At 44.1% G+C, this 26,019-nt stretch overlaps 1 protein-coding gene across 3 annotated transcripts in view; it reads left to right on the top strand.

Annotated features, from left to right (window-relative positions):
- The window catches only part of LOC146551786 (uncharacterized), a 48,295-nt gene that overhangs the window by 19,103 nt on the left and 3,173 nt on the right, over window positions 1-26,019 (top strand). The window contains exons 2-20 of one of the 3 annotated variants that reach the window (XM_085257565.1): window positions 141-273; window positions 8,461-9,716; window positions 11,080-12,098; window positions 12,606-17,186; window positions 17,661-19,678; window positions 20,701-20,739; window positions 20,814-20,932; window positions 21,149-21,326; window positions 21,441-21,580; window positions 21,990-22,116; window positions 22,424-22,459; window positions 23,067-23,221; window positions 23,441-23,567; window positions 23,679-23,824; window positions 24,826-24,952; window positions 25,037-25,063; window positions 25,165-25,277; window positions 25,631-25,763; window positions 25,846-25,985. In XM_085257565.1, coding sequence (XP_085113691.1) covers window positions 141-273; window positions 8,461-9,716; window positions 11,080-12,098; window positions 12,606-17,186; window positions 17,661-19,678; window positions 20,701-20,739; window positions 20,814-20,932; window positions 21,149-21,326; window positions 21,441-21,580; window positions 21,990-22,116; window positions 22,424-22,459; window positions 23,067-23,221; window positions 23,441-23,567; window positions 23,679-23,824; window positions 24,826-24,952; window positions 25,037-25,063; window positions 25,165-25,277; window positions 25,631-25,763; window positions 25,846-25,985 — 10,614 coding nt within the window. Of the gene's footprint in view, window positions 1-140; window positions 274-8,460; window positions 9,717-11,079; window positions 12,099-12,605; window positions 19,679-20,700; window positions 20,740-20,813; window positions 20,933-21,148; window positions 21,327-21,440; window positions 21,581-21,989; window positions 22,117-22,423; window positions 22,460-23,066; window positions 23,222-23,440; window positions 23,568-23,678; window positions 23,825-24,825; window positions 24,953-25,036; window positions 25,064-25,164; window positions 25,278-25,630; window positions 25,764-25,845; window positions 25,986-26,019 lie in introns of all 3 variants that reach the window. The other 2 variants (XM_085257563.1, XM_085257564.1) reach the window with 2 other exon arrangements.

The raw sequence follows: 26,019 nt of genomic DNA on the forward strand, positions 1-26,019 counted from the left end.
TCCTGGGACGTTGTTGTGTTTTTCTGTTGTGAAGTGTGTGTTTTAATGAACACAGACACACGCACAAGCACAATGAGAGCAGAAACAAAGGTCGGTGACATAACATCCTCTCCCCTCTGTTTCCTGCCTCTGTGCACCAGGAGCCTCGACCCCGACCAGATGAGCGTTTCCACAGAGTTCAGCTACCAGACCGAGTCTGACTGGACGTCCGTGATCAGCCTCGACATGAACGCGGCGCCGGGAAGCCCGATGTCACCCTCCAAACACTCCAAGGTGGGTCTGAGTTAATCATCAGAGATTACAGATGCATACCTACGTGTGCATAACGTCAGAGCAGCTTATATTCCACCCTGAGAGGAGAAGCAGATCAATATTAAACAAATACACAAAATGAATTTAACTTCACGTCTTTATTGAACTCTGTGAGTGCAGAAACTCTTAGCTGCTGACAATCACTCGGATTCTGGGTGATATTGATCGATCAGCTGTCGGCTCATAGGTCAGGGGTTTGTTCTTGTTGCTTCCTTTGGATCATCAGTTAATCCTCTCTGTGTAGTTTGAGCTCAGAGATGCTTCAGAGCTGGGATGAAGGTTTTAGTGTTTAGTTTTTTTGTCTCATCAGTTAGAACATGTGGAACATCCTGGTGATCGATGGAAAATCTGGGAGTCAGATCATTAGGACCTCTGCCGTCTCTCACAGGAGAGTGATCTTCTACACTTTCACTCCAGATGTTGTCAAATCTGCTTTTTTTTTTTTTTTCAGATTTTTATTTTTAGCCGTTTTGAGATTTTCTGGTTTGTTTCTCGGGCGCTTCGTCCATGAGGTCCAGATGAAAGCAGAGAAGAGATTATGTGTCGTGGTTTCAGCTTCAGCTCTGTTTGCATTACTTTACTGGTCCAGTTATTTAGTTTTTGATTTCTTGAGGCCTGGTTCTTAGTTTTTATTGTTTGTCCATAACTGTGATTTAGATGAAAATTAGTGGCTAAATCTGACATATTTACACACTGAATTTAAGTCTATTCATAGTCCTTTTTAAATAAACAGAAACATGAAGATGGTTCAGAGTTTATGTGACTCGATCAGCTGATTGATCACATTGTTTCATGAGCCATCATGTTTGCTGCCAGCTGACCGTGTCATCGTATTCAAACACGAGCAGATGTCTTTATAAATCGTCACTGTTGGTTTAATAAACGGCAGCACTGACGGCTCTGCGAGGGCATTTCCTCCAAATCTACCTGTGCAGCACTTCTTTGTTAGACACTGTTTTATTTAAAAATCTGCAAGACGTCAGAAAGTTTGAGACTTTGGAAACATAAAAACGGCAAGTTCAGACGCGCGAAGTGGAAGAAATGGATCAGAAGTGCATCCGGAGCAGATTAGCTGCATTAGCCGTGTTAGGCGGTCAGATTTCCTATGATTTTATCTTCATTGAAGCAGCAAACGGCGCTCGGCTGGATTTGACTGACTAACGAGTTCAACCTGCTGACATTGTTCACTTGGTAAAAACACAGCTCCAGTTTCCTGCAGAACATTTGCTGAGTCAGCAGCTGTGATAGTGGGAAAAGGAAGTGAGGTCGTTATTCAGAGCATCAAGGCGGCACTGCGTGGAAACACTGTGCATCCAAACATTCAATTCAATTTTATTTATATAGCGCCAAATCACAACATAAGTCGCCTCAAGGCGCTTCATAGATACAGAGAAAAACCCAACAATCATATGACCCCCTATGAGCAAGCACTTTGGCAATAGTGGGAAGGAAAAACTCCCTTTTAACAGGAAGAAACCTCCGGCAGAACCAGGCTCAGGGAGGGGCGGGGCCATCTGCTGCGACCGGTTGGGGTGAGAGAAGGAAGACAGGATAAAGACATGCTGTGGAAGAGAGACAGAGGTTAATAACAGATATGATTCAATGCAGAGAGGTCTGTTAATACATAGTGAGTGAGAAAGGTGACTGGAAAGGAAAAACTCAATGCATCATGGGAATCCCCGGCAGCCTACGTCTATTGCAGCATAACTAAGGGAGGATTCAGGGTCACCTGGTCCAGCCCTAACTATATGCTTTAGCAAAAAGGAAAGTTTGAAGCCTAATCTTAAAAGTAGAGATAGTGTCTGTCTCCTAAATCCAAACTGGAAGCTGGTTCTACAGAAGAGGGGCCTGAAAACTGAAGGCTCTCCCTCCCATTCTACTTTTAAATACTCTAGGAACAACAAGTAGGCCTGCAGAGCGAGAGCGAAGTGCTCTAATAGGGTGATATGGTACTACAAGGTCATTAAGATAAGATGGGGCCTGATTATTTAAGACCTTGTATGTGAGGAGCAGGATTTTGAATTCAATTCTGGATTTAACAGGAAGCCAATGAAGGGAAGCCAAAACAGGAGAAATATGCTCTCTCTTTCTAGTCCCTGTCAGCACTCTTGCTGCAGCATTTTGGATTAGCTGAAGGCTTTTCAGTGAGTTTTTTGGACATCCTGATAATAATGAATTACAGTCGTCCAGCCTGGAAGTAATAAATGCATGAACTAGTTTTTCAGCGTCACTCTGAGACAGGATATTTCTAATTTTAGAGATGTTGCGCAAATGGAAGAACGCAGTCTTACATATTTGTTTAATATGTGCGTTGAAGGACATGTCCTGGTCAAAAATGACTCCAAGGTTCCTCACAGTGTTACTGGAGGCCAAGGTAATGCCATCCAGGGTAAGAATCTGGTTAGATACCATATTTCTAGGCTTTTCAGGGCCGAGTACAATAACCTCAGTTTGATCTGAATTAAGAAGCAGAAAGTTAGCAGCCATCCAGGTCTTTATTTCTTTAAGACATTCCTGCAGTTTAACTAATTAGTGTGTGTTATCTGGCTTCATGGACAGATAGAGCTGGGTGTCATCTGCATAGCAGTGAAAATGTATGCTATGTCTTCTAATGATCCTGCCTAAGGGAAGCATGTATAATGTAAACAGAATTGGTCCTAGCACTGAACCCTGTGGAACTCCATAATTAACCTCAGTGTGTGAAGAGGACTCTCCATTTACATGCACAAACTGGAGTCTATTAGATAGATATGATACAAACCACTGCAGTGCAGTACCTGTAATACCTACAGCATGTTCTAATCGCTCTAATAGGATATTATGGTCGACAGTATCGAACGTTGATGGTTTGGAGGAAGTAATTATTGAAGTTAACTCAGAAAGATCAATTAGAGAAAAAGAGTCTAACTTAACATCGATGGTACTAAGAGTAGCTGTAGATAATATTACATCTGTGGGATGATTACTGGTAATTTTTTCTCTAATGATAAAAATTTTATTTGTGAAGAAGTTCATGAAGTCATTACTAGTTAACGTTAAAGGGATGGTTGGCTCAAAAGAGCTCTGACTTTTTGTCAGCCTGGCTACAGTGCTGAAGAGAAACCTGGGGTTGTTCTTATTTTCTTCAATCAGTGATGAATAGTAAGATGTTCTGGCTTTGCGGAGGGCTTTCTTATAAAGCAGCAAACTATTTCTCCAGGCTAAATGATGATCCTCTAAATTTGTGACACGTCATTTCCTCTCCAGATTACGAGTCATCTGCTTTAGGGTACGTGTTTGAGAATTATACCATGGAGTCAGGTACTTCTGATTAGAGACCTTAGTTTTCACAGGAGCTACAGTATCCAGAGTCGTACATAGTGAGGAGGTGAAATTATTAACAAGATAATCGACCTCTGTTGGAGTAGTGTTCAGATAGCTGCTCTGCTCTGTGTTGGTACAGGGCATTGAAGATGATAACAGTGGGTGGATTATATTCTTAAACTTAGTTACAGCGCTTTCAGAAAGACATCTACTGTGATAAAGTCTACTCTCCACCGCTGTGTAATCAATTATTGTAAATGTAAATGTTATCAGGAAATGATCAGACAGGAGAGGGTTTTCAGGAAACACTGTTAAATGTTCAGTTTCTATGCCATATGTTAAAACAAGATCTAGAGTGTGATTAAAGTGGTGGGTGGGTTCTTTTACATTTTGAGATAAACCAATTGAGTCTAATAACAGATTAAATGCCATGTTGAGGCTGTCATTTTTAGCATCTACATGGATGTTAAAATCACCCACAATAATTATTTTATCTGAGCTGAGAACTAAATCAGATAAAAAGTCTGAGAAATCAGACAGAAACTCTGTGTAAGGCCCAGGTGGACGATAGATGAACATCACGACAAAGATGGACGCTGTGGTCTCAGAGGACGAGGAGTCTCTCAACTTCTCAGAGATGTTGATTTAGGACTGAACCGAAAGCTTGCAGCTCATCAGAGATACACAAAACTGGATCAACAAAGCCTCCGAGTCTGAGATGATCTCGATACCACGATGGTTATTAACGTTCTCTGTTACGCCGGGCTTGCAGATTCAGGATCTATGCACGCTTGTGGGTCACGTGACCTTTGTCCTGCACAAAATGCTGCTTTACTCCAATCAGAGACATATGCAGATGGTGATGATGAAAAGATGATGATTAAAAGTCACAAAAACGTTTAAAGAACAGAGAAGATCAAACGGTAAAATAAAACACTGAGAGATGAATGTTGCAGAAAATCATTAATCTGCTGATTTCGTGCTCGCAGCAGTAAAATAAGCATTTACATTCAAGCGGATGAATTTATGTCTGAGCGCGCTCAGTGCTGCTGTTTATTGGTGACAGGTGAAGCTTACAGCTGTGAGACTGGATCCATGTAAAGCAACAGTCACTGCTGTTTGTTTCAGGTAAAACAAACAGTGACTGTGTTTCCAGCATAATAACATTTAGACTTCTGCACAGGTTGTTTACGGCCTAACATCACACACACACACACACACACACACACACACACACACACACACACACACACACCAGATGATCTATATCAAACTTCAAACATGCTGTAAATAAAAGAATCTGTGGAAGTCCAATTTTAAAATCCTGATCATAGCCTGCTCCCGACTTAGTGATGTGTTCAGTATCAGTTACCATGGTGATTAAGTCAGGTAGCAACTCTGAGTTTAACCTTGACGCCATTAATCTGACCTGGTGTTACACCCTCTGATCTCTGCGCTCAGTAAACTGATGACTTCATGTTCTCAGCTGCTTTCAAGTCGTATAGAGTCAAACAGGAAGTGACAAAAACACAGTTGGATATGTGTTCATTACTGTGGAAGACCAAAAATGCTAAAATCATCAAATAAATGCAGATATTACTCAGCTCTGATTGTGACTTATTAGGTGTTGTTGCGTTTAATGACACATTCGTTCATTTGGGACTTTGTTCCTCCATAGATCATTTTCCTGATGTCAGTCCGGACAAATATTTTATTACAGACTTAAAGAATATGAAGAATGTTGTTTGTGGACATAGTTTTTAAAAACAGTTACTGTAACAATGTGCTTCTCCTTTAAAATGACATGCATATAATCCTGTTGGATCCTATTGGCCCGGAGCTACTTCCCATAAACAGAAACCTGCCAAACCCGTCCTCCTGTGCTATTTGTGTCTGTGGGAGGACCAAAAACCTATGGGGGACATAAAATGCCAAAATTACTAACAATAAAAGCCCTCAGTAAATAAATGACGTTGGGTTAAATGCATAAGATTCATATAAAATAAATGCCTTCATTAATATACAGTGTAATGTATATTTATAAGGCTTTTCATATGTAGTGTGTGAAACGATTGCAGTTCATTTCTAACTATAAGAAGCTTTAATTAACTCGTGTGTAAAAGCTGAAGCTCAGGCGTCCTGCGCTCTTTCATTTTGATCTCCGTTATCTTTCCCGCGTGTTTTTATTACAGTCTAAGAGATAAGGACGTGGGGCATAATTCACACTGATATGGAGCTCAGTCCCCACCTACCTGACATTTGTCCCTGCTTTGGGTAAACAGAAGGGCAGCGGTTGGTGGACTAATACATGGCGGGCAAAGGTGGAAGGAGAGTAATCCCTCCGGGTTTCGACACACTCTGGATTTCAGGCCCTTAAAGTAGGTAAAGTAGCCGCACTTCCACTTTGTTTTCCGTGGTTTGTTTCTGTTTGGATATGAACTGGAAAAACTGAGCCTGAGCCGGCCTCAGCTGCTGTTTGCTCAGTGAAAATATGGAAATGCTGGAAAGCAGAGTGAGGGTGTTGAAATGGGTTTGTCTCCCAGAGAAATGCTCCTCCGTCACAGCCGTGTGGTTCCTCTACACGACACTGAGACCTAAATGATCTGTTCGTGAAGCCGGCAGCAGATAACAGGCGTCCCATTCACACGCACGCTTTAGAATGAGGAAGGGTGTGCTGCTCTGCGCCAGCCTCGTCCACACCCTCTCATTTTTTACTGGATTGAGAATTCCAGCTGGCTTTCACAATATTTTTTTTTTTTTTCACACACTGTCTGTGATGTAGGAGGCAAAGCCCACGTCTCAGAGCCGTGACACGCTCAGGTAGAGGCAGTCAGTGCTGCCCGAGGAGGAGGAAGCTTTAAGAGTTTGAATTCTTCTACAAGGTGTGATTAGTCGTCGGTTCTCGGCGCAGTTTTGTGTGATTTTGGGGACTAACTTTGACACAGAACTTGGATTTCTCCAGTTTGGACTCCAGGAAGTCAGGATGGTGCGTAGCTGCTGTGGCTCCTGCTTCTTGTTCTAACATGTGCTCTTTGTTTTTTGTGACAACTGCCAGCTTTAGTTTTGCAGTGCGTGCATTATGAGCATCCGGGCTTCAAACTGGACTGTGGACGTCTCTGCTGTTCTTCCACCTGCTCCGATATTCCATGTTTGTTTTCCGGGTTTGTTCTGAGCCGTTTGAATCTGTGAGCTGTGGGAATGAAAGTGTTTGTGTCTTAGTTAGTCATTCAGTTTTACTGCTGTGTGTCATTCACTGCAGGGTGTCTGCGTTTAGTTTAGTTCAGCTTTTCACTCTTTACACAAAAAATAGTCAAAAATATTTCATAATAAGAGAGAATAAAGATTTTAAGAGAGGGTTTGCTTTAACAATGCTTCTGCTTTTGTTTGACCTTCCCGTATTTCCCAACTTTTGGTATAAGCAAAGTAAATAAGCTCAAAATAAAACAAATATCCAAAGTAAAGGAGCTCAGGTGGTTAAAATGTAACAAAATGCTGTTTTAAACATGAGTATGAGTGAAAAATGAAAGTGAGGTAACGATAAGCTGTTATAAGAGCTTGTGTTCACAGTGTGGCCGTGCTGACTGTACAGCTTACCTCACATTACACAGAGAGCTGCTCCTGTTCAGAGTCACTCAGCCAGTCCATCCATGTGTTTGTGAGTAAATGAAGCTGATAAGATCAACCAAATCTGAAACGTTTCAGCTGATGATTTTAGTTTCTACATTTTGGGCAAACCTTCAAAGCTCATGTGGGGTAACTGGCTGCTTAAAACCAGTTAGTTTATGAAAGATCTGTTTTTACCTGCGTCTGTGTATCAGGATCATATTCTGTCCAAATTATAAAACATGTTTTCAGCTGAAATTGAAAGAACTCTTATTGATTGCAGTCGCACCTTTTAAAGGAAGGTAAATTCCAACGATTTGCATTTCTGACTGAGGAAGAATATTTATCTAGAAAATCTTTCAGGTATTCTCGTCTGTGACTCAAAGGCATGTCGATGAAGGCACCTGCCAGTTTTCATTTCTACAGAAAAGCCGGCTCGTCTCGTCTCAGCTCGACTGAGAGATGAATCCAAGTCTGATTTTCACTTATTAAAGCATCAGGATGAAAGAATCGGCTGTTCGATTTTTATAAACACACCGTATGAACAAACACATCCATCAGTCTTCTCACAGGGAAAAAATACAGAAATACATTTAAAGTCTAATTGCATGTAATCATGTAGAGAAAGTCAAAAGCTCAGAGCGTAATTATCTGTTCAGTGCTTCTGCAGAAATATCAAACTCAGTCTGTTACTGTTAATCCTGCTGCGACAGTTACTTTACATTTATTTCCAATGAATGGCTGCTGTTTGTTTTTGATGATGTTTCCCCGTCGCCGCCTCCTCTCTGGCTGCCATGTTGCAGTTCCTGCTGCTCAGCAGTGATTTGGATTAGTTGGAGCTTCTGACAAACACTCGCTCCTTCTCATCTTCTCAGTTTGCCTGACGAGGATCGACAAACATTTAAAGCTTCAGTTTTTACTTGGAGCCAAATAACCTGCAGACTCTTCTTTCTTGCTCTTGGCTCTGATTATATAACAGGATCTGTTTTCAGGGGATTTCCTTGAACTTCAAAAATGATTCAAATGTATAAAAATAGATGAAAAGGAAAAATGAGGTGATGGTGGTGGGATAACTTTAGGCCCAGACTGTATTTGTGTTTCAAGGAGTCCAGGACAGGCAGAGCGCACGATGCAGCTCAACCTCAGAGGAAGTACACCAGGTTGTTTTTGTGCACATTTCATTCTTAATGCAGTCTTACATCTCAGTGTTCATCTTTCCTGCCTGTCCTCTTTTCTTTTTAGAGTTCGGAGGAGAGGAAATCAGTGTTCGGCCGTCTCACCAACTTCTTCAGCTCCAAGAGGAAGAAGAGCAGCAGCCGGAATCATTCGAGCACCTCCACCGACAGCTCCCCGGCATCCCCCTTGTCTCCACGTTCGGCCCAATCTGAGCCAGAAAATGGGTTAAATGCTGAGCACAGCGACACTGTGAGCCAGAGCTCCAGCCGGAGCGCCTCCAGCAGGGCCTCGCAGGTCACAGTAGAGGCGGACTTGCCGTTTGCAGACAGTAACAGCACCGGGAGAAGCAGCGTGAAGGAGCTGGATGCAATCATGACTTCCACAGACCCTGCATCTGCCACCGAGCCAGATCCAGATCCCGGTTTGAAGTCAGAAGTGGGCTTCGCTGAATCCGTGGTGGAGGAAGTGAGCAAACGGCTGCAGGTGAATTTGGAACAAAAAGTACTGAAGAGACCAGAGAGCAGCAGTGAGGATGATATCATCAGCCCGACCACACTGACGTCACTTCAGATCCCACTTTCCAAGGCTGTGGAGTCCCCAAAGTCTCCTAACCTAACCTCCATAAGCTTAGCATCAAAGAAAGCATCGGTGAAGGTTGGAGAGAAGGGCCACAGCACGGCGCTGAGAGGAATAACTTTGTTCAAACAGGAGGGAAAGCCTCCGGACCGGAAGAGGGAAAACTCAGGAGGACCCAGGACGAGCACTCTAATATCCACCAGCAGCCTGTCGGGAGAAAGTGCAACCACAAGAGAGGAAAAACCCCGAGGCGAGTCTCCTGTCTTGTTCCACAAAGCCATATGGGTGGAGACACACCTGGGAGAGGAGGAGGTGGAGTGGGAGAAAGAAAGGGATGTAATGAAAAAGGAGGAGGGCTTTAGAGCAGACTCGCCTCCTCTTTTGGCCGTACCTGCCACAGTAATTCCAGAGGACGACTCAGAGAATGAGGGAGCACCAGAGAGCCCTCCCACCCCCTCAGAGACTCCTCCGCTCAGTGGCAGCCTGCCACATTCACTCTCCTCCCTGTCACAGACTGTGGGGGAGGTCCAGACCCCCACGGAGCAGCCGGAGGGGCCGGACACAGACTCAACAAGGAGTTCTCCTCCGGTTCAGGAGCGACACCGGACAAGATCAAGCCGGGTCACACGCAGGACTGTGAGTCTGCCTTCGAAGAGCAAAGCTGTTGCCGAGGTGCACACCGGCCCCGAGCCGAGTGTGGACGAAGGCTCAACTTCAAAGAGCTCAAACACAACAGAGGCGAAACCGTGAGTGTCTGTCTGTTTTCATTTTCCTCTGCTTTTACAGCCTCTTTGATCCAGAGAAACAGAGCTCAGCCTGCATGCAACCCGAGCTCCGAGTTCCCATGGTGCTTTGTGCCAGGGCTGAACAATGGGGCTAAAACCTGCAGGGAGGCGCTGAAATATTCATCCACCCAACATCCAGCCACTCAGAAACACCTTCTTTAAGCTTCTGACACTTTACTAGATTTATCAAATGTAGGTCAGCTGTTCTGTGTTAACCTTTGGTGTTCGTTCACTACCTCCAGTTAGTCATTACAACCAGCAGGTCTCATGTTTGACCTCAGGATGCCGTGGAAACGCTCAGCCTCGGGAGGAGTGCTTAAAGTTTCTACACACGGTTGATTCTGCAGGTGGTTTTACAGACGGCACAGTTCATCCAGGTTTACCGTCATCGTGCAGGAGAACAGTGGAAACTCTGCATGTGTGAAGCATTTTTATGGCATGATTAGAAAAGAGACACAAAATGTTTGAGCGATATTTGAACTTAATCAGGTCAGAAAACACTACAACATGTGACCTTTCACATGAAGACTCGCAGATGCAGTTTTTCCCTTTGGTCGTGTTGTGCAGGTGTAAACTGAGGAAAACATTTGGCATTTACAGCTGCTGCTCTGATGTTCGGCTGAAATCTCCCTGCTAAGCGTCTGATTTATAATTTTAAGGACAACACAGAGTTTTAAAAGTAGTTTTCTTATTTGCTGTCTTAAAAGTGGAAGCTCAGTCAGGCAGAGGCTCAGAAATTCCATCCATGTATTGGACAGTCAGGTGGATTTACCCACTCTGGGAGGGGAGAAGGGCTTGTGAGCTCAGCTCCAGGTCTTCCTTTGTCCTCGTCTTGTGTTGCTGTAATTTTGGCTGTTTTTCTTTTCTCTGCTTCATGGCTGCTTTGTTCTTTCTCATGTCTGTTGCGTCAGCAGCTCGTTGGATCTGTGGATTTAGAGCCAGTTGGCAGTAAACTCTTCTTTGGACTCGTGCTTCACTGTAATAGTGCTAGCATTAGCTATCTGAGGACCCTGAGGATTCAAGTTGTAACAGTGACTTCACCGGGGGGCTGTAATATCCAGGATATCTTTTCCTTCTCTGGATTTTTAGCCATAAATTTATCTTAATGGCCTCCAAAGGCACAACTGATGGTCTAAATATGCTGCATTTAATTCTTTTTCAAACATTTTTTTTTTTTTATCATTTATGCAACAAAGTATTACAAAGCCAGAATCTATTTTGCTATAACACTTGGTGGTTTTCACAGCGTAGGATCTATCTACTTGTGTGGATACATAAGGTGTGTCTACAGCTGTCATTAAATGTTTTCTGTGTTTTCTGACAGACGGCTGATCCTCCAAAACAACAACGATGCTGATTTTAAGGACACAACCCTCGATCGGCCCACACGAGAAGACGAGTCTTCACCCTCTGAGGCAATTACTCCGGAAGCCATAGTTAAAGGTAAAACAGACTTGGAGGCCTCAGACTTCGATGACACTTCTGCAGCGTCAGACATGTACAAAAAGAAGCCAGCAGCTGCAGAATCAGCGGCGAGAGGCCAAGCAGCCGACCAGGCTGCAGCCCAGAAACGAGGAGTTATAGGAGCAGCAGAAAGCCGACATACCACGGCGAGTGGAACAAAGACCCCGACCTCTGCAGCTGGAAACAAGGCCAAGAATGTCCCAACAAAGGCAAAGGGCTCCACAGAGGGCACAAAAGTGGAAACTTTGTTGCCAGCATTAAAAGACCAAACCCGCGCTCCCTCCGGTGCTGCGGGTTCAAAGTCTAAAATCCCCAAAAGATCAACATCAGACGCAGACGTGAAATCGCCAGTGACACCAGATAAGACATCGGCGCCGGACACCTCAGGGCCCAAACTACAAAAACAACCTAGGACCAAAGAGACTCTGAAATCTCCAACAACTGCAGCCAGACCTGGAAGGAAACCAAGCTTTGAGGAAACCAAAGGAGGAAAATCTGTGTCGGGGAACATTTCTCCCACGAAAACTAGGACCGGAACAAAACTCAGTAAGGACAAATCAGATGAGGACTTTGAGTCTGTGAACTTGCTAAATGACGTGGAAAATGAGGAGAGAAGCGGTAAAAGTGGACACCCACCACATGGGGAAAGTCCGGACGTCAAAAAAACACAGCAGCAGAACGATGTGGAGAGCCGGCTGCCCGTTTCATCTCCGACGAGAAAGAAGGTTGATATAACCCATAGAAGGGTTTCATCGGGTCAGATGGACTCGGACAGACCTAAAACAGTCCAGAAGACAAGTCGAGAGCAGAAAGATGCAACAGCTGACAAGAGTCCTGGGAGTGAGACGCCGCCACCGCTACCCGAAAGTCCAAAGAAAGGTAAGAAAGCTCGAATAGCATGTCGGACCAGGCGACATGAGGGGCGGTGAAGGAGGACATATGAAACCCAGGGGCAACTAAAATGAACAAGCGGGGTTTCATACAGAGATCTTGATGAAAATACAGACTGTTTTTCATCTGTTGGATCTGGACAAACATCTGGTTTGCAGATGTTTCTGCAGAAAAACCAAATATTTAGGTTATTATTATTATCTGAAAAACAGTTGCCTAAATATGGAATAATTGCCAATAAAATGCAATCAAATAAAACATATAAAGTTAATAATAGACATGCATGTATTACACACAGTTTTCCATTATCCTGTCCCACCTGTTCCTGAAATTACAAAGTTATTTTTGTGTTAAAAATATCACTGTAAAGCTCTGATACAGTTACTGGTATTTACTCCTAATATTTTAACCTGTTTATTTTTTATTTTGGCGGTGTCTCTGCTCCATCATAAGATCCATAATTTCCTGTCTGTCTGTGTTTTTTGTTTTTCCCAGCAGGAAATGTCCCACCAGTGAAACCACCCAAAACCTTTTCTAAAAGAATCCATGGTGAGAGCGATACTCCGACCTCCAGCATCTCTCCACCTCCCACCAAACAAGAGAAAACCGTCTCATCAAGGATCTTTAAATGGAACGAAAACATCAAACAGCACCAAAAAATGCCTGCAAAAGATTCCCCTGAGACTTCGTCGTCTGTGAGCAAACTTCCCACAAGAGGCCAGAGAAGCTCCAATAAACTAAAACCCAGACAACGTTCCCAAAGTGGGAATTCTGAGGACTCAAATCACAACACAGAGACGGATGTAAAAGCACCTGAAAGCGTCACGGCGAAAGAGCGTGACAGTAAAGACGTATTTAAATTCAAGTCGGAGGGAGAGGAATGTATTATAAAACACACCGATGAAACCAAAGTGAAAGAAAAAGAGATCGGAACCAGTACAGCAACTGAAGACATTTCAAACATCCAGTGGTTGCAAAACAGCGACGCAGTTATTACAGAAAGTGCTCCGGACACAGGAGCCGAGGTGCAGTCGAACTGCGAGATCGACAAAGCAATTCAGTCTCAAGTTACTGATGGAAGTCGAGCGGAAAACGTGTCTGTTATTCAAAATAAAAACACAACACGAGAACCGAAATCCCCGTCACTGAAAACACTGAAGCTAACAGGAAACATAAATAAAAACACGGCACCACGAACTCACGACACAAAACAAGCTCCTGAGGATGAAGCTGACATGCTAAGCAAACCCGCTGAGGGTGACAGCGTTCAAAGGGAGATACGTGGACGTATTCCTGGTAATAAAATAAAAGCATTCACTTCCAAGCAAAAGATAAACAGCAGCAGTTTTCCTGCTAAACTGATGTCAAAGGATGACTCAGATCAGTCTAAACCAGCCAATACAGAGCAGCAAAAGGATTTATCAAGGGAGGATCAATTAACAAACGATAGGGACACGTCCCTGACATTAAACAGGGCCTTAGCAAAAGATGTTGAAGTAGAGGAGAAAAGCAAAGAGGAGGGTGGCAGGAAACCAGCAGAGAGGTTGGGCATTCAAACAGAGGCTGTGACTGTTGGTGAATTGTCCAAGAATGTTGAAAATCAGTTGCACAAAGAGGCTCTTTTACTCGCAGGAGGATCTGAAGGGAAAGGCTCAAAACCAAATGAAACGCTCAGTGACACAGCAGTGGAAAGCACTGAGTCACAGAATAGTTGCAAAGAGGCGCTCAAGGGCATAACCGCAGAGAGAGCCATAAGAAATTCAGAGAAATCAGCACATCTGTCATCAGAGGACAGAGGTTTATCAGCTGAATCCAAGGAAGAAACACAGACAGGGATTACAAACGCTCTGAAAGAACAAACGAGGGAGGAGCGAGCAATACTCCATGAAACTACAAAACAGCAGCCTGAGATGTCTTTGAAAGAAAACACCGAGAGCAGCGGTGTGAAAACAAAAGCATCAGAAGTGAAAAATGAATCCAAACTGCTTCTGACAAAAAATGAGGAAGTCGGAGGTGAAGACACAAGTCTGGACGACAAACGTGACAGAGATGTAAAAGAAAAACGAACTCCAGAAGTAAACGACATGAACATGTTCGATGCTGAAGCTGATAAAGAAAAGAAGACTTTATTGAACGTGGCTCAAGAAAACAAGAAGGCGGCCGCTGCTAAAGACCAAGGTGAGGACATTACAACAAAGGCTAATCTAAATCAGGACCTTGCAGAGGTGAAAGCCTCAAAGAAGACATCAGAAAAACATATTTTAAAATCAGATACAACTAAAGAAGTAAAAGCTGCCAGCACTGAAGCTACAGAGGATTTGTCAATGCATAGCTTGGTGAGTGTGACTGAAGCTGTGAATGCTGACATTAAATCTAACATCCAGGAAGACCAAAAGTCCATAATTGTTGGAGACCTGGATAAGGACACAACAAAACCAGTCAAAGATCCAGATGATAAATTAGACCAGAAACCAGAAATGGTAAAAACTGGAGGTCAGGAGAAGATGCTGAAGAGCCGGATTATGGATGTTATTCAAGACCAGACTTCTCTAAGTACTGAAGACACCAAAGAAAAAACCAAAACCAGTGACCTGTCAGTGGACAGTCTGGGGAATGATGCAGTGACTGCAGATAATGAAGTTGAACTTCGAGGTGAAAGTATAACAAAACCAGCCCAAGAAAAATCACTTCAAGAGAAGACATTGGAGAGCCAAGAAAAGGTGATAGTTCAAGAACTGATCTCAGTAAACACTAGTACAGAAGGTACCAGAGAAAAGACAGAAGTCAGTGATTCATCAGTAGAAAGCCTGAAAAAGGAGATGGGCGATATGAATGCTAATAGTGTTAGCAAACAACAGACTGACCAAGATGGAAATGTTACCAAACCAGAGATTAACCAATCAACAGGTTCAAAAACCAAAGAAAAGACAGAAAACAAGGATGGTAACAAATCTGGTCTAAAATCTGGTCTGAAAAAGCGAGTGGGAATAGTACAACCAGAGTCTGTCGTGCAGGCAGAAATCCAGATTCAAGACCTAAAGGCTGTCTGTGTGGAACCTAAAGACAAGAATGAGACCAAGGATTCATCAGCAGAAAGCTTGGTGAACAAGCCAAGAACTTTGGGTACTAACAGTGATGCTGGAATCCAACAGGACCTGAAGTCTGTAAAGGTTGAAGTTGACAACAAAGAGGAACTGACCGAATCTAAACTTTATGAATCTGAACAGAAACCAGAGACGGTCAGAGGACAAGTTGAGGTTAAAACAACAGAGATCCAAAATACAGACGCAACCCAAGAACTGACCTCGGGTGGCTCTGAAGGTGCCAATGAAAAGACTGAAGTCAAAGTTCCATCAACTGCAAATGCTGATAATGATGTTAGTAAACAGCAGGTCCAGGCTCCTGTAACCCTTAACAACCAAGATGGGAGCATAACGAAACAAGAGAGTGACAAATCAGCAGAATCCACAAGTCCAACATCTGCTCTAAAAGCAGAATCTCTGCAGGAGGCAGCAGAAAGGCAAAATCAAGACCTAAAGGATGCTGATGAAGCTGAAGAGAAAGGTGACACCAAGGATTCATTTGCAGAAAGCTCAGTAAATAAGACGGCGGCTTTGCAGACTCATAGTGATGCTGGAATCCAACAGGACTTGAAACCTGTAAAGGCTGAAGTCCAAGACCAAAAAGAGCTGACCGAATCTAAACTTCATGAATCTGAACAGAAACCAGAGACGGTCGGAGCAGAAGTTCAGGTTAAGACAACAGAGATCCAAAATACAGACGCAACCCAAGAACTGACCTCGGGTGGCTCTGAAGGTGCCAATGAAAAAACTGAAGTCAAAGTTGCGACAACTGCAAATGCTGATAATGATGTTAGCAAACAGCAGGTCCAGGCTCCTGTAACCCTTAACAACCAAGATGGGAGCATAACGAAACAAGAGAGTGACAAATCAGCAGAATCCACAAGTCCAACATCTGCTCTAAAAGCAGAATCTCTGCAGGAGGCAGCAGAAAGTCAAAATCAGGACCTAAAGGATGCGGATGAAGCTGAAGAGAAAGGTGACACCAAGGATTCATCAGCAGAGAGCCTCGTGAGTGAGAAAGAAACTTTGCAGACTCATAGTGATGCTGGAATCCAACAGGATTTGAAGCCTGTAGAGGAAACGAGCTCAACCACATCTGAAATTCAAGATCATGAAGTTAAACAAAAACCAGAGACAGTCAGAGCTGAAAGTCAGCAGAAGACAGAGATCCAAAATACAGATGCAACCCACGAACTGACCTCGGGTGGCTCTAGTGCTGAAGGTGCCAATGAAAAGACTGAAGTCAAAGTTGCATCAACTGCAAATGCTGATAATGATGTTAGCAACCAGCAGGTCCAGGCTCCTGTAACCGTTAACAACCAAGATGGGAGCATAACAAAACAAGAGGGTGACAAATCAGCAGAATCCACGAGTCAAGCATCTGTTCTAAAATCAGAATCTCCACAGGAAGCAACAGAAAGCCAAATTAGAGGCCTAAAGGATGCTGATGGAGCTAAAAAGAATTCATTTGCAGAAAGCTCAGTAAATAAGACAGCGGCTTTGCAGACTCATAGTGATGCTGGAATCCAACAGGACTTGAAACCTGTAAAGGCTGAAGTCCAAGACCAAAAAGAGCTGACTGAATCTAAACTTTATGAATCTGAACAGAAACCAGAGACGGTCGGAGCAGAAGTTCAGCTTAAGACAACAGAGATCCAAAATACAGACGCAACCCAAGAACTGACCTCGGGTGGCTCTGAAGGTGCCAATGAAAAAACTGAAGTCAAAGTTGCATCAACTGCAAATGCTAATAATGATGTTAGCAAACAGCAGGTCCAGGCTCCTGTAACTGTTAGCAACCAAGATGGGAGCATAACGAAACAAGAGAGTGACAAATCGGCAGAATCCACAAGTCCAACATCTGCTCTAAAAGCAGAATCTCTGCAGGAGGCAGCAGAAAGTCAAAATCAAGACCTAAAGAATGCTGATGAAGCTGAAGAGAAAGGTGACACCAAGGATTCATCAGCAGAGAGCCTCGTGAGTGAGAAAGAAACTTGGCAACCTCATAGTGATGCTGGAATCCAACAGGATTTGAAGCCTGTAGAGGAAACGAGCTCAACCACATCTGAAATTCAAGATCATAAAGTTAAACAGAAACCAGAGACAGTCAGAGCTGAAAGTCAGCAGAAGACAGAGATCCAAAATACAGATGCAACCCAAGAACTGACCTCGGGTGGCTCTAGTGCTGAAGGTGCTAATGAAAAGACTGAAGTCAAAGTTGCATCAACTGCAAATGCTAATAATGATGTTAGCAACCAGCAGGTCCAGGCTCCTGTAACCCTTAACAACCAAGATGGGAGCATAACGAAACAAGAGGGTGACAAATCAGCAGAATCCACAAGTCAAACATCTGTTCTAAAATCAGAATCTCCACAGGAAGCAACAGAAAGCCAAATTAGAGGCCTAAAGGATGCTGATGGAGCTAAAAAGAATTCATTTGCAGAAAGCTCAGTAAATAAGACGGCGGCTTTGCAGACTCATAGTGATGCTGGAATCCAACCTGTAAAGGCTGAAGTCCAAGACCAGAAAGAACTGACAGAATCTAAACTTCATGAATCTGAACAGAAACCAGAGACGGTCAGAGCACAAGTTCAGCTTAAGACAACAGAGATCCAAAATACAGACGCAACCCAAGAACTGACCTCAGGTGGCTCTGAAGGTGCCAATGAAAAAACCGAAGTCAAAGTTGCGACAACTGCAAGTGCTGATAATAATGTTAGCAAACAGCAGGTCCAGGCTCCTGAAACCAAGGATTCATTAGCAGAGAGCCTGGTGAGTGAGGTGGCAACTAAAGTTAGCGACAAGCAGAATGCAGACATGACAATACCAGAACTGAATAAGTCAACAGAATCCAAATGTCCACAACCTGGTCTACAACAGGGACCAGAGACTGCAAAGACAGAATCTACAGATGACATGGAAAGCAAAACTCAGGGTTCTGTGGAAAATAAAGGGAGTCCTGACTCCAAGATCTCATCAGCAGAGAGTTTGGAAAATGAAAAGGCTAACAGTGAAATTAGCAGTCAAAAGGACCAGAAGAGCACACCTGTCAAAGTTGTGCAAATAAAGAAACCAGAGACAATTACTGAACCTCACACAGCTCCAGGTACTAACCAGGAACCGGAATCAAAGGCTGTAGCAACAAAGGATCTGAAGAAAACAACTAAAGATCCTGAATTAACTGTAACATCAAGTGTTTCCATGGCTGGAGCAGCTGGCAAACAGGAACAGAAAAACCTCATTAAAGAGGTTGTTGGAGTGGATGAGAAACTAAAGGCTTCAAAGATGAATGCCAAGAAAGAATCACCCACGGTTGGTTCCAGCGAGGTGTTCCTGAAGGACAAAGACACAAAAGAAAAAAGAGAAACAGATGTTCTAGGTAGTGCTTTCAAAAAAGGACTACAGACTGCAGAGAAATCATCCACTTCATCCCCAAGTCTGCAATCAAATGCAGACTTTCCTTCCAGTTGGTTAGATGTGGAATCTCATCAGAAGAAGAGAAGGGTCCACAAAAGAAGATTTAACACGTCCGCTAGTGTGGATGACCCTCTTGATGCCGATGATTTTATCAGGAACATTAAGGAAGGTGGGATGCCTTTCGCACTGCCTCCAAAGAAGCATGTTCATAAAAAGTCTCAACCTCCACATTTTGTCTTGCCGGCCATTAAGGAGGACCACTTCGAGAAAACGTTCGATCCTGAGGAATTCCAGTTTGGCTTAAGGAAAAATGGACGAACCTTTATTGACCTTTTACCTACGACAATTCTTAAACAAAAGGGAAATCAAAGGAATGGCCAAACTCTGGAAAAAAATGCCACACCCACTCTTGAACAGCAAGCAAAAACACTTGATGAGGTTGAAGGTAAATCTGCACTCCAGGAGGGGGCCAAAGCTGAAGCAGGAAAAGAGGGGCAAGACAATGGAGAAGAGCCTGTGAAGCTTACGTCAAGACTTAATAAGATTTCCATCCTCTCCAGCTTACTTACCACTCGTTCCACCAGGAAGAGTACAGAGGAAGTTTCCTCTGCCTCAAATAGCACACCTTCCTCTGACCAGCAGCAGGGCATGCCCTCACTCAGAAACGTGGAAGCTGCTGATTCATCAAAGCCTGAGGCCACACACATGGGTGGGATGGGCGTCGATCAAAGCCCGGTCACAGGAGGTGGTACAGGAAGAGTTAGTGAGTCAGTCTTTAGCTCCTCCTCTCCTCCTCCTCTTGTGCTGCCCTCGTTCTCTGACATAAAGCTGCCTGAACATTTAGAGAAATTACTGAAGAAGAACAAAAAAGAAACGGAGACCTCCACAGCGCAGACAATTCAAACTAACCAGAATACAAAGGAGAGCATCGCTATGGACCAGGACCTGATAGCAGGTCTATCTAAAGTGGATCTGAACCTGAAGAGCCCTGAAGAACTTCCTCCAATCACCAACTACATCCAGCAGCGCCCTCCAAATGGATTTCAAAAGACAACTTCAAAGCCAAAGGTAGGCACGAGACTTTAAATGATATCTTTGCCTGTTAGCAGGAAGGATTCTCAAAGCCTGAATGGGTTTTAATCAGCTAAGAAAATCTGCAAAGCACTCATAAGTTCCTAGTTTATATCCGTGGCCACACACGCCCCACCTTCACACTGTTATGTGATGCTTTTGCAACCAAACTGTGAATCATTTACAAGTAAGGACAGGAAAGATGAACGTGTCCTCAATGTGGAATTCTCACAGGAAGTTTCTTCCAAAATCGGCTCGTCTTCCAGGCTGAGATGAAGTATTTGCATCTACAGGCAAATAAAGCAGACCTATAAAAAGAAATGTGTCTTTAAATAATCACACTGTTTGTTTCTCTGCCGCGGGCATGAAAGGAAACAGGAGCACTGGAAACTGATCAAAACAAATTAATGTTTGCTGTTGACTTTAAGGTAGAACAAAATGAGGCAAAAACATTTACTGCACAGATGATTAAAATACCAAACTAACAGTAACTTTAACAGACTGCTAAGAGTACACTTTACACTAATCTTGCTAAAAATGTAGCACGTTTACATCTTTTATTTCTGTTGACGTCTCTTAGCATGCACTGCTCCTGTTAGGAAGTCTAAAATAAAACCTGAACTAGGGAAAGAAAGAAGCTCTTGGGTAAAAGTATTATTGTAACTGTAACTGTTAAATGAATGGGACTTCACTAAAAGTAATGAATTAATACTTAAAGTTGCTGTGTGAGCACTCAGGTAACTGACAGCAGGTTACTCCAGGGTAACCAGGGTTAAAATAAGGAGGACTACCATCCCAAACCTGACGTGGAAACCAACGACTGGCTTAAAACTAAAAACTAGAGGTGTCAGCAACGTGTTTACTGAGGTCACACAGACAAAACGGTTCTAGAATAAAAAAGCATTCGACTCACATGGCCAGGGCCATCAGGACACACTCAGTTCAGATGACCACTCAAAGTAATATTTAAAATTCAGCTTTAAGTTTGTAACCTAAATCTTTTCCAACTCTTCTTGCAGATTCCTGCAGTAAGAGGGTTCCACAAAAGACCTGGAAAGGTACTGCAGTGTATATCTAAACATAGATTGAATTTCTAATGATGGATTCCAGTGACATGTCTGTCTTGATCTAGATCATCATACACGAGCATGCTCAGTTTGGAGGAGAGGCCTTTGAGCTCTACTCTGATGTAGAAGATGCCACCACCATGAAGCTGTCCCCCATCATATCAGTCAGAGTCATCAGAGGATGGTATGCATTAGCATGCATCCACGCTTCAGTGTGATGATCACACGTGGACATAGTTAATGGAAAAACACTCCGTTTTGATTTAACCCCAAACAAACTTTACCATTGTAACGTAGCAGCACATTTTAACTTATCCAGGTGATGTGACTGAACTTTCCTCTGAAATCTTTGGTGCTTGTTCTGTGAAAAGTGTAGAATTACGTGATTGTGTCTCTTTAGCTGGGTCCTGTATGAGAAGCCTGGTTTCCAGGGCCGTATCATCGCTCTGGAAGAAGGTCCTACAGATGGCATCGTGAATGTCTGGGCAGAGGAGGAAAGTCCTGCAACGCTAGATGAGATAGGTGAACCTATTCCCACAGCGCCTGTGGTCATCGGCTCCATTCGACTGGCAGTGAGGGTGAGTTGGGTTTCATTTAACCTGATTCAAAAAGCTCAGTTTTCCAGGCTTATTGTAAATGAAGAAATGAACTGTCAAAGCTCTCACACAGTGTTATTTTTGTGTGTTTCATAGGACTACAGCATGCCCCAGATTGACCTGTTCTCAGAGGTGAACGGCTTGGGCAGGATGGCGTCCTACTTTGATGACACCGTAGAGGTCAGCTCCTATGGCATCCCACAGACCACCGGCTCCATTAAGGTCCATTCTGGAGTGTAAGTGGAGCCTTAAATGTCCTTAAATGGGAATTTGCTGTTGTTGGTGGTACAGGCTCATTACAAATCTGAGATTAAATGCCAGAAAAAGAATGTTTTAATTTGTTTACATTATTAGTTATGATGTCTGAACCGGAGCAGGAACGCTGTGGAGGTTCAAGAGCACAGAAAGATAAAGTTTGATGGGAAATCATCCATCTGAGTTCTGTGTGTGAAGGAATGCAGGCGGCAGGCCGGAGCTTGTGGTTGTCCCAGTTAACTGCAGCAGATTCCTGATGGGTGGAGGGAGTAGTGAGAGTGCTCATTATTCCCTCCATTGTGTCAAAGATTAACGTTTTCTTTCAGGAAAGTAACCCTTAAATGTTGAAATCCTGCTCAACTTTCCTCCCCATCTCGTGTCTGTCTGCAGCTGGCTGGTGTACACCGATCCAGGGTTTGGAGGGTTCGTGGGCGTGCTGGAGGTGGGAGAGTATCCCTGCCCGGAGGCCTGGGGCTTCCCTGAGCCCTTCGTAGGCTCGCTCCGACCCCTCCGAATGGTAAAGTACAGGAAATACACAATATGATGCTATGCAGTCTGATCAGCCACAACATTAAAACCGGTGAAGTTTATTACAGTGGAGTGTGTCAGGGTCGGATACATCAGGAAGCAAACTTGATTTCAAACATAAAAGGTCAGAAAATCATCTGTTAGCAGAAACATCGCTGTGTTTATTTTAGTCATAGAACAATGTTTAATCTCAGTTAGCACAGGTGGTTCTAATGTTGTGGCTGACCTGTGAACGTTTGCACTTTACTGTAATTCTTTGAGTTACCTGAGTCTGATAGAGTGCGTCTTTATTACAGGGGCCGATAAAAGTGGAGTGTCCCAATGAAGTCAAGGTTTGTTCTGTTCTACATCACATCTGTAAATACCTGCTGCACACATCAGCTGTGTTTCCTGAGAATCTCTGAGAATCTCAGTCGGACCTAAAGTGACGAGCTTAGTTCAGTCCAGACATGTTTGGCTGACACGATTCATTATGTTTGATGACTTGGCTCAGATTCAGTGGCCTGGGGAAGAATTCAAAGGAAAAAGGATGAATTTCCTGTTACAGATCTCACTGTGGTTGAGATGAGGCTGAATTCCTGTGAAGCTGTTGGTTGAAGGAGAATGTGCTATGAAAAAACACCAAAAAATAGTCCAATGATGTCTTCACATCATGTTTCCCCAAAATGTATTTCTTTTCCTACGAGTTTAGTTGCGATACCTTTAGGAACAGGCCAAAGAAAGACCTCCTGTAACGAGCATGCTCAGGCATTTTCCCCCATCAGCTCCTTGTACGCTGACAGCTCCAAGCCTACAGCCTGAACTTTAGCCTGTTTCCACTGACGGATGTGAAATATGTTACACTACTAATCTGTGGAATGAATGGGATTGTACCTTTAGGCAGGAGTGGGCTAAAAACACACAGAGGTAAAAACTCCTGCTTGTGTGTCTGTCGTGCAGGCCTTACTGTACGAGAAGCCCAACTTTGACGGCGAGTGTTTAGAGGTTCACAACGACATCTACAACGTACAAGAGCCGGACGAAGAATCCGACGAACCTGCTGTGAACAAGAAGACGCTGTGTGCAGTCGGGTCTCTGAAGATCCTCGGCGGCCTGTGAGTATTTATCAGGGGCATCGTCATCATTCCAAATCCTAAATGTCACATTCTTAGAAGCTGGCTCACTTTGTCAGGTTACAGTCGTGTTGCACATCGAACACATGGAAAAGCTGCACAGTGCACTTTAAACAGGGATCTTTAAAAGGCTTTACTGTTATACGTGCTACAAATATCAGTTGGAAAGGTCTGTAATGTGTCTTTGTATCAACGTTGAAGCTGGGTGGGCTACCAGGAGGCAGACTTTGAAGGCCAGCAGTATATCCTGGAGGAGGGGGAGTACCCTCACTGCAGCCACTGGGGGGGATCTGAGGACGGGCTGCAGTCACTTCGGCCTGTAATCGCAGTACGTATCACCTGAGACGCTAACCCGCAGGCTCCTGGTTGGAGGGCGTTTCCATCTGATGCAGCGATTTCTCTTTTTTAAACTTTTTGTCTGTGTCGCCTTCTTCGTCAGGACTTCCTGTCCCCGCACGTTAAGCTGTTCAGCGAGCAGGACTTCGGTGAGCGGAGCCTCAGCACCAACCTGCTGGGACCCGTCGTCAACCTGGAGGAGACCGGCCACGGTGCAAAGACCCAGTCTGTCGATGTCACCGGTGGAGTGTAAGTCAGACACACAAGAAGAAAGAAATGAACACAAAGCTCAAACTCATGTTCTCTCTCTCAGGTTTCGGGCGTGTGCTTCTCACGTTACAGTGTTTTATCACAGCACACGCAAACATACACGCCTATAGCCTCAGAGGATGGATTATGGACGAGCCTGTGAAACGGATCCATTCATGGAATTGATGAAAGGAAGCTTCCCGAGGGCAGAGCTTTACAAAAACAGAATTTAGTTACTATCAGAGGGCGTTAGAGGCAACTCGTAGGATGTGAAAGTTTAGAGTTCATGAGTTCGTGATTACAGTATAAAGCACTTTAGGTGACTGTGGTTGTGATTTAGTGATGCATAAATAAATGGAATCAAATTGAACTGAAGATAAAAGTAGCGTGGTATGTGCTGATAATCAGTAATGAATATCTGTGGGTTTCTTTTTCCAACACTTTAAAGGGCCAGTTCACCCAAACCACTCCCACAGTTTCTCTCCAGCTGATCGTTGAGATGTGCCAGCGCTGATTAAATATTCAAAACTCGTGCGATACAGGGCTAAAAAACTCTAAAGCAAGTCTGTTAGTTTTTACAGGGAAGATTTCTTTGTTGGTTTTCAGAGCTGGTTGGATTTGTTTGCCCAACACTCTGCTGTTAGCTCTGCGACGGCCTCGCCTGTCATTTTACAGCCTCTGAGACGAGACTCGGCCTGTTTATACAGATAATGCTGCAGCTCAAGTCATTATTCAGAGAAACCTGAAGATGTGCTGTTTGCAAGCACTTCCTTGATTTTAGAGCAACAATGGCTTTTATTTTGGTTTCCTTGGAGTTAGGTGGTTTCCAGTTTCAGCAGACATCCCTGTAAGAGTATCCTAAACATAAACTTCATCCATGTAATGAGTGGGTAAATCGTGGCTCGTGTGCTTCTCACGGTTACAGGATTCACTGCAGAGCTTGTGATGCAGATGAAAACATGGAGGCTGTGGTTTCATTTCTTAGCTGGTTGTCGTTGCAGGTGGGTGGCCTTTGAGAAGCCTGGGTTCAGCGGAGAACTCTACGTCCTGGAGAAAGGCATGTACGCAAACCCGGAGGACTGGGGAGCTCAGAACTTCAGGATCGCATCCATACAGCCCGTGTTCCACGTAAGAAACCATCAGCATCCGTTAATCACACAAAGGCTTAACGTCATAAAAGGTGCATCTCTAACAACTCTGTTTGTTCTGCAGGACAGCATGGGAACCACAAAATTCAAGGTATCGCTCGTTCGTGTGCAGCTCGGCATCAATCAGAAATGATGAGGAGTCTCTGTTAGTGTGTGCTGCTGGGTCGCTGAGGCTGTTTGGATGTGTTACAGGTCCAGCTCTACTCTGAGGGGCACTTCCAGGGACGGCTGGTGTGTCTGGAGGACAGCGCGGCAGCTCTGGATGAAGACTTCACACCCAGGTCCTGTAAGGTGCTGGCTGGCAGGTAAACAACCACCACAAGCCTGTTTTAGGGAATCTTTGTCCTTTTCAGAGTACTCTCCTGTAAGACGTTCTCATATAGAACAATGTTTGTTTCTGTTCCTCAGGAACGTCAGGAATTAAACTCTTATCTTCTGATTTTAATGCTCAGAGTTTGTTAAACAAAAAAGATTGACTCTTGGAGTGGGTGGAAAATTGATTTGGTTGCAGTTTATCGAACTTCAAATGTGTTTTTATCAGAATTGAAGTCATGTGGTTATCGTCTGTACTTATGAGGTCATGAGGGGTCAGAAATGCTGCTGCACGAGGTAACATTTTTGCATGGCTTCATTCAATATACTGCATATTTGTTGTCAGCTGGGTGGCACATGAGGGATCCCAGTTCACGGAGAACATGTACATCCTGGAGGAGGGGGAGTACCCCAGCACAGAGGCCATGGGCTTCTTGTCCTCAGACTCGAGCTTCCGGTCCATCCGGACTGCAGGACATGTGAGTGTTTGTTCTCCCTGGACGTGTCTTCAGCCCTCTGTGGTGCTCTGTGTGAACTCAACCCTCTGCTCTCCACCTCCAGGAGTTCTCTCTGCCGTCCATCGCCCTGTTCACGAAGGTGGGCTGCAGAGGTCGCAGGGTGGTGCTGACGCACGAAGCTGTGAACCTGCATCAGGCCGGCCTGGACGCTCGCATACGCTCCCTGGTGGTGGACGGAGGAATGTAAGTGACAGAGATGAACGTTTGAGCCTCTGCT

This window comes from Mchenga conophoros, linkage group LG19, assembly GCF_057382185.1.
Source record: "Mchenga conophoros isolate Kocher_MC1m ecotype Shallow Benthic linkage group LG19, M_conophoros_male_GT1.1, whole genome shotgun sequence".
In the NCBI taxonomy this organism is placed as follows: domain Eukaryota; kingdom Metazoa; phylum Chordata; class Actinopteri; order Cichliformes; family Cichlidae; genus Mchenga; species Mchenga conophoros.